Raw genomic sequence first — 14,363 nt, forward strand, 5'->3', positions numbered from 1 at the left:
TATATATATATATATATATATATATATATATATCTAAATATATATAATACCACCGGACCTCTGCAGGCTGCAAATGTGATCGTTGTTTGTGATTGGCACTGAAAGGCATTGATCGGTATCGGCCAGTCACATACTTTTTAACAGAAATCTGCTGATCCTGATAGGTGGCCGATCAATCTGAACATCTCTACAAAAATAATAAGGTTAAATCGTATCATCTGGACCAGTTCCTTTAAGGGAGAAACGTTTTGTCTCCCATCCGGAGGACTTCCTCAGTCTACGGCCTCCCAATCAGCTCTGTCCCTTAGATATCCTTCACTGTGTTTCAAGCCAACCTGTTGCTCAAAAGTAGGCTAACACGTGTGAAACGCACCCATCCAAAACAATCATCATGTACAACAATCAAACGTTTTAGGCCAGATGGTCAACTTGCTACTCACAGAAACAGCCTGAGGACAACCAAGGTTGAATTCCTACTTTTGAACAACAGGAGGTTGACTTGAAACAGCAGTGAAGGATACCGGCAGGCCGTAGACTGAGGAAGTCCTCTGGTTAAGGGATGAAACATTTCTCACTTAAACCGCTCCAGATGACACGATTAAACATTTTTTTGTTGCCATCTACCTGGATGGTTGAGCTTACCAACCTCTATCTCGACAAAAAGCTTCATGTTCTTCTCCTTAAGACACCCTGAATTTCCTCACGGAGGAACAATAAGCTGATTTCTATTCTATGTGACCATCAGGGATCTTACATTTTTCTGCCATTCCAAGTTTTTTGCCTGTTTTTCCATATTTCAGTGCCCTCGGTCTTGTTGCATGCTAGACTCCCATCTAGTGGTGAAATATATTTGCAGCAGTTTTGTTTTTCCTCCATGGTCTCATAGAAATGTGACTTCCATCGTTCTTCCATATTTAAGATCTTTTTGTTTCCTGAGTAAATGTAGCTGCTGCTTCATGTGTTTCTGTTGGTGTTATTTTTATGTTTATCATTTTCAGCTGTTATAACTGTGGAGGTCTGGATCATCATGCCAAGGAGTGTGGCCTGCCCCCCCAGCCAAAGAAATGCCACTACTGCCAGAGCATCACACACATGGTGGCTCAGTGCCCCCACAAGGCGCTGACCCCCTCCTCAGGCTCTCAGGACCCATATGCGTCTACCTCTGCCTCCGCTTCAGCAACTGGGCCCTACCTCTGCCCCCCAGAGGAGGAGCAGCAGTGCTCTGGCTCATCGCCCTCCTCCTCTCCCGAGGAGCCCCCCACACACCGGGGCTCAAGGACCCAAAGGTGGAGGAAATCCTGAAAGCTAACCCGTTGAGGTGAACTTTGACGGCGCAGCCTCTCGCGTTGATTCTCAATCAAGGCCACCTGAAGCCCCGCCCCCTCCAGTCCACCCCTCATCTACCTCACGCCTGGTGGACAAAAAGAAATTGAGGTTTTTTTACGTCTTTTGATTTGAAATGGTTATTTTTCTAACCGGCGCGGCTATGGCAACGATCAGCTGGGTACGAACACGTGTGAATGTGACTTGCAGTCATCTGCTGCAGCCATGGCAACCGCTGCTGGAAGGGTGACCGCAGGGAGTAACTCTGCTTTCAGTCTGTGCAGCTCAAAGGTGAAATGTAGTTTGTGTCTACGTTTGATGACTGTTATGGTTTTTTTTTTTTTTCTCTTCTGCTTGCATTTTTTTGGACCTTAAGGGGTGGCCATTTTGAAGACCCCCCCCTCCCACCCCCCTTACTTATGTTATTTTAAAGGCCTTATCATTCCAAAACCCTCACGATTGCATCTTTGCAGCACGCACAGTAACTCATTTTAAGAAGGATTAGGGACTCTTAAGAGCTTCAGACCCTCCACGAGATAATCCAGCCCCATAGGACTTTTAGCTTGGCTTCCAGAGATCTTCAGGGAAATTTAATGAATTCCTGAGGGGGTGGGAGGAAAGTTCTAAAAAGCCAGTGAGCTGCTAGAATACCTTCTATATTTTGAAAACGCTCGATACATATCTCCTGTGCGAGGACGAATTGGACCAAGTGATTGTTGAAGAAGTGCGACGTGAGAGAAAACGAGAGTGTGTGTGCTTGTGCTGCGAAAGGAAATCCGAACTGTTAGGAGGGGGGGCACCTCCTCTTTAAGTACTAGTCACCACTATTAACCCCCCACTGTTTCCTATTATCATAAAAAGTCTCATATAATCCATCTAGATCATAGTTTAGGTTTAAAGTAGTGAACTGATCATTAGGCTTCTAATTCGATTGTTGCATAATTAGTTTAAAGTAGTCATTAATATATATATATATATATAAAATATATGTGAAATTGCAAGATAAAATTCATATATTAACTGTAAGTAATGCATATATAAGGATTTAAATCTATGTGCATGGGATACTTCCCTCTATTTAACAGTTTCAATCCCCCAAATTCATTTATTTTCCACATATTTCCACCCGTTTCCTCATATTGTCTAGTTTATATGCTAAAGGCACAAAAACTCGCCTTATCTGGTGCAGTTTCAATCAATACTTCGTCATCGCAGCTGCTTTACCTACAATAATACCTCAACTCGTTCTTCCTTTGGGAAGTGAATGTCAAATCTGTCTGCTCTCTTTGCCGTTTGGTTGCAGTCGAACTGAACCGTGTTTTCCTCATCCATCAGTGCCTACCGTTCGTCAGTCAGCACCACGATGCTCACTCCTGTTGGGGGATGAGAAGGCGTCTCTGCTGCTGTTTCTTCAGACTCGAAGACTAGAGGGAGAAACGGATGGATAGTGCGTTGCTTTTGGCGCAACTCGAATGCCAAGCATGGCTTTTCGCGGCACTAACAACTCTCCTCTGACCGTACTGAATGTGAAAAGAGCCCACCTGAAGCCGACTCTTCACAAAAATCACAAGATCGCTTCGGAGTCGTCTCTTAAATGTTCTGACAAATCAAATAACTTTGTATAAATATATCAAGCTAGCGCGTGTGCTTTTTAAAAGCTCCAAGTAGACAACCAACTTTCTTTTGGTATATATCTCTATACCAAAGAGTTTGGCTTTATTTCTTTGAAGGCATTTACATGTGCAGGTTGCCCTTTCACAATAAGATGCATTTATTGCTGAAAGGACAATGGAGCACATAATTTTTTTCCTTTTTTTAAAAATAAAAAAGACAATGTACAGCTTTGAATGTGTGCATTACAAATCAAACAATGCAGCACGACAGGAAAAAAAAAGTGAATGACCAAACTGCAGATGGAGCGCAGCTTTATGCTGAAACCTTTTTGTATGATGTATTTTTACATTTTTACACACAATTCCTCTCAGGATGATGAACTGTTCTCAGGGAATTAACCAAAAGAAAAAAGTGTATATTAATCTTTCTGGAATCATCCGCTGACTGACTCAACATACTGTTAAGCAATGATAACGAGCCGTATGGAACTGATTCATGTACTTTTGTTAGCAACTACCTCTTGAGTTACACATAGTTGTGCATTTCTGTGTTATTTTCATATCTTTTTTTTGTTTGTTTGTTTGTTTGATGAGCTGGAAAAAACAACATTGGAGTCTGTATTGTATTAAGGTGTTTTAGACGTTCCCAAGTGTTGCCACAGACTTCCTGGTCTTCCTTCACACACCGATTTAAGTTACTTGCTGCAAAACTTTATTATTTGTAAAAAAAAAAAAAAAAAAAAATTGGTTTACAGCAAAAGCCTACCTCATTAGCTCTATTCCTCTACATGCTCCTTGCCTTCTTGCAGTTACTTATTGCAATGGTTCCCAACACTGGTCCTTGAGGAACACCATGCTGCATGTTTTAGTCGTTTCTCTGCTCCGACACCTGATTTTAATTAATGAGTAATTAACAGGCTTCTGCAGAACATGAAGTAATTAAGTCATGTGTTGGAGCAAGAAAATGACTAAAACATGCAGAATGGTGTTCCTCAAGGACCTGTGTTGGGAACCACTGACTTCTTGCATTGCCTCTCACACTGGTGTCCCACAACTCATTACTCTAAATTTATTGCATATAATTTTTTTTTTGTTTTGCAAGTTTTCCTATCCACGATTGTGAGGGAACCCTTAAATAGCTCCACACAGCCGGAGAGCTTACCTCAATTTGTCAGGCTAGCTATATAAATACTAGATATGAAATATTTTATGGTCATGTGAACACTTTTTGAAGACGACTGTTGTTTTGACTTTGTATTTTATCATAATTGTTTTTATAACCACTTGGTATGACTCGTCTGAGGTTAAGGTTTGCACTTGAGCAAGGATTGCATCTCTGTTTTATTTCTGTGACTTGTCACCCAATAGATCTTATCTTTGAGGGCTTATTTGGCCTCTTTCAGCCATTTTCACAGCTTAAGATAATTAGAAGATATGCGGCTCAGAGATAATGCCCTTTCTTGGTGCAAACTGCTTTAGTTTAGAACGACAGTATTGGCTACCGTTAAAAATCAGTAGATTTTGTACGAGTGGTGATTTTTGTGCAGGTGATGTTTAAAAAAAAAAAAAAGTTTGTGTAGAGAAAAATTGTTCGTAATGGTTTAAAAAAAAAAAAAAAACTAGCAGAAAGATCAAATTTGTGTGAATGGCAGTATTACTGTTCAAGCTCAAATGAGAGGATATTTTGGTGCACACATTAAACAGGATCACAAAAAGAAAATCATATGGTCCTGGTTAATATACTAAAAGAAAGAAGCTCTGATCTTGAAGTAAAATATCTAAATTATTCTAAATGCCTAATTATTTTCATTATCATTATTTTTTCAGCATTTTGGGAACTAAATGCTCTTTATTTGGCTGAACGTTGAATCATTGAACGGGTTATTTAAATTAACTTTTTGGCAGAACCAGAATAATAACTTCATACAGCGTCTAATACTAAGCCAAGCTCATTTTCGACAGTTTGAATAAATGTACTTGGTGTGAAACGTTACTATAATAGGAATTCTAACCTTGGATTGATTTACCACAGGATGAGTGCTCTGCTCTTCAACCAAGAACACTATAAATAAAAAAAAAATAAGGTGCAGCAAGTGAATCAGATGTTTTCAGTTTGGATGGTGCTAGTAGCTGGGCAGAGGTAGTAATTCTTTATTTTAAATTTAGATTTTGGTTGTGCTTCCAGTCTCAGCTCTTTAAAGCAAAAATGTTTTCCACTTTAACAATTCTGGATTCCCCCAACTTGTAATTGCTAAATTACAATAATTTTGTGTTTTTGGTGTGACTGTATCAATTCCAAGTCCTAACTGGTTAGTGTGAGCTATGCTACCCATTTTTTATTTAATTTTTTTACTTGCAGTACCTCGTTTCTCACAGTGATTGCGTTCCAGACCCCCGTTGTAAGTGAAAAACCGTGAAGTTAGAAAAGACAGATTTGAGTTGAACCAACACCAGAACTGTTCAGTCAACTAATAAATTTAAATCAACTAAAGCAAAAGTTTATTTAACAAGAGAGTTTATTAATAATCAAGATAACTTGATCATGTTTATTGACTCAACTTAAAATTGTAATTTGATTGAGTTTACTCAGCTCTGCAGAACACAGCAGCTCTCGGGTTCTGGTCTGGCTCGGTTCTGGTTCGGCAGACCTACCCAGCCTTGGTCCGGTTCTGATCAGCTTTCTGCATCCACTGAGCGCTGAAGTCGCTATGAATACCGTCAGGGTTGAACTTTTTTGGATCGGATCAAAACTTTCCTTCGATTTCAGCAGGAAGCAACTTTGCCCTCTGGGTAATGTAGTCCTTTTAGACTGGCATTACAGTATAGGCTGAGAGAACTACAAAAATGTCCCTTTTTTTTTTCTGTACATTATTACAGTACAGCATTGTACTTGGTAAAACCGCGAAGTATCGAGGGACTACTGTGTCTCTAACAGTGTTGAGCCTGGTCCTCTGGACGGATTCTTGTCCAGGTAGAAGAATCTGTCCAGAGGACCTGGCTCAGGACCGGTTAGATTCATCTACTTGGGTTATTGAGCATGCTTGACTCTTTGATTTCTAGTAGTGTAAGCAAAACATTAGCATATCTCCCAAAATGCTGAACTTAATCTTTTAATAGGTTAATTAGGCTTTTTTGTCCAGTTTTTACCAGCGGTTAACGCTCATTATCAATAGGCTATGTATTTTCCAAATCCAAGAATTAAATCATGCTGTAGTTGCTTCAAAGCCTTATTAAAAATATTAGATTTTACTTTTTGCTGGTGGTAAAAAAAAAAAACAAAAAAAAAAACAGAAAGCCGAGATGCCCATAATGGTGATTCAGTGACCTTTACAGACAGAATGTACAGCGTAATCCGAGGCGGGAAACGTCCGTCAGATGATTGCAGGCCGGCTGAAGTTCACGCACCTCAACTCACTCAGCCGCTGACAGCTGCTCTGTGCTTCGCCTTGAATAAAACGATGCGCTGCAGGGAACGATCAGTTCTGTTTGTTCTTTGAAAACTGTGTCAGTTTCGGTGTTTTATGTACAAGACGCAGCCGAACCTCACGAAAACGGAAAAGTCCAGATTCTTTTATCGATTGTTTTCCATGCTTGTACGTGTTTTTACTCTTACGTCGTGGCCAGAAAGGAAAAGGAACTGCGCCCTTTCTGTCGAGCGAACGTCGAGCCAAGCACTGATTGATTTTTGATTGGGGACAACATTCTACGTGCAGATCCCTCATTATTTTAACCTCTATATAAATGTACTGCCTTTTTTTTTTTTTTTTACAATTTTATTTCTGTGGATTTGGGATTTTTGAACATGTCCTAACTGTTTCACTTGATTTCAAAATAAAAAAATATGACAAATATGTGTAATTATTGCAAGAAATTGGTTACTTTGGTACAAATTCTGATAAATGTTGGTACAGATTTGTGCTCAAACATAATTTTACATGTAAACAAACTTATTTTGCAAGAAAAAGAAAACGTCTTGCACATGGAGAGGAGTTCACCTGAGGAAAATCATTTGTGTCGATCAAAAATGAATCTGACTTTTCTTAAAGCCTGACATTAAAATAATTTACTGTATTTCGGGGAGCGGTGGTGCAGAGGTTGGAGAAGGTGGGCCTGTGATCGGAAGGTTGCTGGTTCAACTCAACAAAATGTGGATGGGAATGGTGAAACATCCACTCCTGCCTCCACCCTGGGCCCCCAACCCAAACCATCTGCTCCCAAAAACAGGTCGATTGAAAATGAGTTCTCATGACTACCCATATAAATGAAAAGTAAATAAAAAAAAATAAAAAAAACTTTTTTCATTATTTTAATAGTTCAAATTAAATTACAGGATTACAAAAATTGCTGGTCACAAATGAGTTTAGTAAGAACATCATAGTTTTATTCTTGGGTTATTTATGGCAGCACAACGGCTCAGTGGTTAGCACAGATGCCTCACAGCAAGAAAGTCGTGGGTTCAATCCCCGGTTGGACCTGGAGTCTTCCTGCGGGGAGTTTGCATGTTCCCGTGCATGCGTTGGGTTTCTCCGGGTACTCCAGTTTCCTTCCACAAAAACCCACATGTTAGGCTGCCTTCAGGTCCAGACCTCCCCTGCAAGAGAGATCTGTGATCTCAGTGGGATTTGCCTGGTTAAATAAAGGTTGTTAATAAATAAAAGTTAATAATAAAATAAAAATTATTATTGGGCCTGTGAAATGGGAGGGTGCTGCAGCAGCACCCCCTGACTGATGCCAGAGCGTGGGTCATCGCTGCAATGTTCTCAGTATTGCCAAAACCCTTTTTAACATCAATATTGGATAAGAATGTTCTGCCTTTGTGCAGTTCACAGCATATGTTTAATATTTTTGAGCGTTTGGTTTATAGAAACTCGTCACCCACATTTACACGTGTTCCCTGCTAAGCTTAAAACACTTCCCTGTGCCTGTGGCATGAAGTCGTGCTCAACGATTCACTTTAATGATTATTTAGAACGGGCAACAAAGCTGGCCTCCACGTTTCTGGACCTTGGTAAAAACCCACACGTGAACATGCAAGGCCCCAGCTGGGAGTCGAACCTGCGACCTTGCTGCAAGGCAGCAGTGCAAACAAACCAGGCGCTCCACCGTGCCGTGTTAATAATTCAGTCTAAATCACTTCATGTTGTCCAATCCTGTTTTTAGATTTACATCAAATGTGATGTCTCAAATATGTCTAGTTGCATATTAATACATTCTCTCTGTGTATTTTGGTAGTTTTTCTACTAGTATGGAAAAGAAAACCCATCAGTGGAACCACTTCTCAGTTTTATGTTCTTTATTAAAGTATGACGCGAGTGATGGGCCGTACGTCGTGAAAATGTTCTAAATGAAGCCTGATTGTTTTTTTGTTTTTTTTAGTTCAACATTTTCCTATTTTTTTTTCCAAAAGGGGGCAGTCTAGCACTGTGGAAGAGTCCCCCCCCTCCCCCACACCACCACCACCTCAAAGCCTGTGAAGGACAGCCACAACAGATTAATAACCTCAACACATCTGACTCTCCAAGACACTGGTGTTTCTTCACAGCCCTCTCTCTATTCTCTGCTCTGTTTTAATGGCCCAGCACCTTGTGTTTTGATAATCAGGGGTCTGTCCCCCCCCCCCCCCCCCCGCCCCCCCCCCCCCCCCCCCCCCCCAGTCCCCCCCCCCCCCCCCCCCCCCCTTTCATTTTATTTTTACCACACATGCAATCTCTGGAGATGGCTTTGTCAAGGTCAGCTGTATTTATGGCGTGTGATGTTGGGAGGTATCACAAGGAGGCGATGATAAGGAGACGCGGGAGCAGGGATGGAGGAACACTGCTGGGGTGTGCGCTTTCAGGACGGCGGAGGCGACCAAAGAGACGGGAGGACCGCGCGTCTTCTCCGTCGAACTTTTTACTCCGCGTTTCTAAACCGCATGTTGACCTTTTGTGCCACTGCCTCCAGGCTGTATGCTTTAACCTTTTGCGGTGAAGCAGAGGGGGCTCCTGCGCTGGGAATAAAAGATAAATCACGACTACCGACTGTTAATATAACAGAGAGCGATACACACAGGCGCAGCACGACTGAAACCCTTGTCCGTTTTGTCACAAAGTCTTTCTCATCCTTCAAGCGCACCGAGAAGGCCTCTATGAAGACGTTCCCAGCGTCATTCGCTTTGGATTATAACATCTCCAAGCACCCCCTGAATTATTCATCCATCATTAAGATGCACTACGAGTAATGATAGCTAGGAGTGTGTTGTGGGGTATTCTCTTTTCTGAATAAAACACAGGGGTCATTAGGAGTCATTTTTGGTCAATTTTGTATGATCAACCATGCTCCAGAGAAAGACGATGAGAGAGAGCGAGAGGAAGAAAAAAAAATCCCATTTACTTTTTGTTCATTGGGAATTTGTGTTGAAAGAGATCAAAGGGGACAGACAAAGAGATGAGAGAATCGACATCTTCTCGTCTCCATTTGGCTCCCTGTGAGAGGAGGAAAATTACTTTAAAGCTGATGCCTTGATGAAAGAAAAAAAAAAAAGCCATAATGCCTGATGTATTCCTCCAGAGGTGGAATCAACAGTATGAATGACTCAAAGGCAGACGGAGGGAGGGGAGAACCGGAGCATTTGTTTGAGAGAACCTAATGGGAGGATTTTTGAAGAGGGTCTATTTGACAGCAGTGAACAAAACACAATTCACATGTCAGGAGATGTGACTGGTTCAACACTCAGCGCCGTTATTCCTGGCGTCTGCACACAAGTGAAGCAGATGCCATCAGTTAGAGAGCTAATTTGTAATATCAGTCAAGGGATTTTTATCAGACTGAGCGCCGTCAATGCGGTCACCTCAAAAAGTAATTTGGTGTCGGCCTCAGTCGCAGCCTTCCTTTCTTCTCCCGCAGCAAGAGCAGGTCACGGAGAAGGAAATAACCTCCGAGCAGAGACCTGCATTGTCATTTTCCTGACAGAGCTGTCAAAGCAGCTAGCCCACCATGCTAGTTACACATGAAGCAAATAGAAATGAAAACACTGTCAGTGAAAAGACTCATGGGGGTAACAGAGATGCCAGGAGCAGGGTGAATCACTTAGCAATCTGTGCTCCGTTCTGCAGCTGCCACCCACCATAACACATCTGCCACAGGGAGGGAAAAAGACATAAAATCCACAGCTAAACAAATTGCTGCGTGACACAAAAGATCGCGTTTTCAAATTGAAATTATTTGCTGTCGGAATGGGGTTTGCGTGGCTGTAAAAACGTGCAAACAGGTGTCGGATAGATGCAAACAAACACTCGGTCTCCGTTTGGCTCAGGCTGTTTGGTTTCTTCATGGGGTGTCAGCGGTTCCTCCATCGTGCCCCCCAGTTCTGTCTCGAGGGGGATACAAGATCCTAATGTGCACCAAATCATCATTTTCCAACCATCCATGACTGTCCAGCTCAGCCAGCTTCAGCAATTCCCCTTTTATTGCATTTCCCCAGGATTTCATATTATACATGCTGAACTCCACATGGAGCCGAAGCTCATTTATGCAGCGCTGAAATGTCAGCTGAAGGGGATTCATCTACTGCGAGCTAAACAGTCAACAAGAGATAAGTACTTAAAGTTGTTGAGCTGCATAGTAACTAATCATTTTTTTACAGACCGTTTGACCAAGACGAAAAATAAAAACATTTATTGTTTAAAGTTGTCTGTTTTCAGAAATCGATGTTTAGTATCTTTTATTAATTGGCGAACCTCATGCACAGTTTTACCTGACATTTTGTTAGTAAAATATATGATGAGCTAACGAAATGAACTGAAACAACTCGTAAAGGTGAAAGTGAATACTTTAACATTTATCTTGTGAAAAATACCTTCTTGATTTTTGATACAATGGTTTATTTTATACTTTAAGTAATCTCTTCAACAGGGGCGGTTCTAGAATCTGCCATTTAGGGGTGCTCAGCACCCCCCCCCCCCCCCCAGTGTTGACAATGGGTCTTAGCTTGAACAACACAGTGGCCATTGGCGTCAGAAGAATTTGTAAAGTGAGGGGAACACACTGGTGGGGGGTCTGGGGGTCCTCCCCCAGAAAATTTTGAATAAAGTAGATGCTATTTCCTGCATTCTGGTGTAGTTTAACAGGTTGTTAAACATCTACGTTTACTTACAAAAGTAATTATTAGTAATTAAAAGTAATTATTCAGTAATAATTTTAGAGAGCACGGCACAATAAGAAGTAGCACTAAGCTAGCAGCACGCAATACAGACACGCTAGCTAAGATGCTACAGACGTAACGCTCCACTTTACATTAAACAACCCAATAAACACTTCGTACAATTCAGTTTAGTGTTAACTGATCATAACAAAACGAAGATTAAACTTATGCAACCAGAAGTTACAACATATATATATATATACATATAAAACACACAAAACAAAGCACAACTAGCTTTAAGCATTAACCTTTAATTCCATCATTAAGCATACAAACTAATTCTGACATAAAATGGAGAGTTTACTTGCAGTTGCCTTCGTACAGATGAACATGTGGTACTTCCTGTTTATCACTTGTGTTCAGCTGCTCATGAGGTCGGCCGCTGGCCTTTATCCATTTGACATTTTTCTAGACCAGTTTAGGTTTTGGAAATGGAATAAAGTGTTATATCTAAACGCTCAGGGTAACACTGTCCGAATTACATTTTTTCCAATGACAACGTTTAGCCATTTTTTTTTCTGATTTTTCACGAAATCTCTCTGATCCCAAAGTGTTCGTAATGTAAAACCCCGACAATGTTGTTGGAGGAAAATGGGCTGGAGCTCCTGCAGGTAAGGAGCGTTTCACTTTGGGATGAATGGAGGTCGCTGACTGGTCTGCTGCTGACGAGCCTGCTGGATCGATTGACAGTGGGCGTCCATGATCTGACTCATGCAAAACAAATCATAGATTTTTCTGGCTCCTTTACGAGTGTCAACATTTATTCCATATTTATGTGAATCTATAGTTTGAGAACTGAGTTTCCTTCCAAAATCCTAATAATGGGTTCTTTATTTTTCTGGGGTGCTGAGTTAAATTTTAGCAGTGCCCCAAAAAGAGGCTAAAATCACTGCTCTTCAGTCTTTTTCTTGCTTCCCCTGATGGTTGTTTTGTCCTAAAAGTACCGAGTCCGTGTACCACAGCCTCCTCACGTTAATAAAACAACTTTATGCGCCGTTCTTTTAGTTGTGGACGCCACTGCAGTAAATTAGAGTGAAATTCACGTTAAACAGAAGCTGCTTTGGCATTTCAACCATCTTCTCTGTCCACCTTTCCCCCTAAAAACAAGTAAAATAAAGAAAAACAACACCGGCTTAATTTATATTTAAAACAGTAACACACTGATCTGTATCAGGTTTAAGATAACAATCTAAAGATTAGCTTCATGTGATGAACGCAGTCCGCCAACATTTCTTTGACCTTGAGGGTTTGATCTAACACGTCGGTACATCCATCAATTTACTGACTGTGCCCAGCATCCCTTGTCCAGGGGGGTGTGGGGTACAGCATATGTGCAAAAGACAGGGTCCCTGCGTCGATGGATTGTCTACCTTGTACATTAAAAGTATCAAAAAGCAAAGCCAAATTTTAAAAGACTGCATGAAAACAAGGAAAATCCATTAGCTTCTATTGTACGCAGGCCAGCAGTTCAGACACAAAGGCAGCGTCGCACCTGCCAGGTTCCTCCCTGAGATGAGCTTGTAGTTACTTGGTTCTGCAGCCCTCGGGCTTTGTTTTGCTGCAGTCACATCATTATTCTATCACAAACTGCATGTAAACTGTCACAGTCCACCCCCAGCATGTAGCGCCACCAAACTGCTAACTACACGCTTGTTCGTATTGCTGCATAGGTTGCATAAAGCTCCAAAAACACAAACTGTTCTTTTACTTACTCTGCAGAGAGTGCGGTGCAGTAAGTACCAACACGCTGGACTTCTTTGTGTATCCCTCTGTGAAATCAATGGTGTGAAAGGTGTACGGACTAGCAGAGCCTGGAGAATAAAAAGTGCTTCATTTACTGTTGTATGAATGTTTCCTGCACCGCCAGTATATTAAAATACAACTGAGGTCCAACTGGGTCGCATCACTACGTGACACCTATGGTCAATCAGCTGGAAAATATGAATCTTGCTACAAACTTCCATAACAACAAAACCTAAGAAAGAGAGAGATGATTTAAATCAGGACCAAAGTTTGAAATGATCTGATAAACTCCAGTTCTGATTTTTTTTTTTTTTTTTTTTTTAAGGATTACAATATGCATTTTGACAAATACTCCCAAGAAATCTTGTATCTCTAAGGGACCTTCTTTATGGAGGACGGAATGTGACAAAATGAAATAAATGAATACGTGATGCATACATAACAATTAAATGTATCATTTAATTATTCAATACTTCATTAAATATACAATTAAATTGGTAAATGCACCATTAAATAACGAAATGCACCTTTGAAATTATTTATTTCATGATTTATTTAATTTTGTCACCTTCCTCTCTCCAGTGACGACATGAAATTATGTTAACCGTCAGCGTCACTCGTCAAACTCAGTGGGCGGGACTAAACCTAACCCTGACGCCTGATTGGCTGCTCTTCACAGCAAGCAAAGACAAGTTAGCCACAGAAAATGGATTGATCCACAGGCCAGAAAATATATTCTGAAACTTTAGGAAGCGGTAATTGTGCTTACATGTATTTGGTTGAATCATGAATGTAAAGAAGAAAACGTGCTTTTACGAGAAGCGGCAAATTTAAACGAAGAAGCTCTCTGAGGCTCAGAGTCGGACCTACAGCCCAGTGCAGCACCGTGGACCATAAACACCGGCCTGTGTGCAAAGTAAGAAATATTATATTAAATTGGGGTAACGCTCGTGAAACGCTTATCTAACAATTTTAGGATTTCACATGCTCAGCGTTAGCCCCGCCCACTGAGTTTGATGAGTGAGACTGACAGTTAACATCATTTCATGGTGACACGGGGTGGAAGGGGACAAAATTAAATAATTGACTAAATCATTAAATAAATAATTGAATTGTGCATTTAATAATTGAATTGTAAATTTATTGATGTATTTAATAATTGTTTATTTAATGATGTATTTAATAACTAAATGATTCATAATTGTGTTTTTATTTATTTCATTTAGTCACTTTCCGTCCGCCATACTTCTTGTCTTAACACAAGCCAAATAAAATGAAATGAAGTCTTTAATGGTGGCTGTGACAAACCATTGACACTAACTAGAGACAGGACTGGAAGTTGGAAGTTGAAGCCACGAAGGACGAGTGCCCCCTGTCAGCTGACTGCAAGCTCTGCCAGTTCATGTAATCTACCTAGATATTTTCTCGAATTTGTTTTTGGCTGCTCCTTTCTGTGGGGGGGGGGGGGGGGGGGGGGGGGGGGGGAAAAAAATAAAAACACA

The 14,363-nt window shown here is 40.9% G+C and overlaps 1 protein-coding gene across 1 annotated transcript in view; it reads left to right on the plus strand.

The window, feature by feature from the left end:
- The window catches only part of lin28b (lin-28 homolog B (C. elegans)), a 37,464-nt gene extending 35,919 nt beyond the window's left edge, over positions 1-1,545 (plus strand). Inside the window, exon 4 of the mRNA XM_037685882.1 lies at positions 999-1,545. Within this exon, the coding sequence (XP_037541810.1) occupies positions 999-1,302 (304 nt within the window). The 3' untranslated portion in view covers positions 1,303-1,545. The remainder of the gene's footprint in view (positions 1-998) is intronic.
- Positions 1,546-14,363: the final 12,818 nt, after the last annotated feature.

This window comes from Nematolebias whitei, chromosome 12 (assembly GCF_014905685.2).
Source record: "Nematolebias whitei isolate Nwh7 chromosome 12, NemWhi1, whole genome shotgun sequence".
Classification (NCBI taxonomy): Eukaryota; Metazoa; Chordata; class Actinopteri; order Cyprinodontiformes; family Rivulidae; genus Nematolebias; species Nematolebias whitei.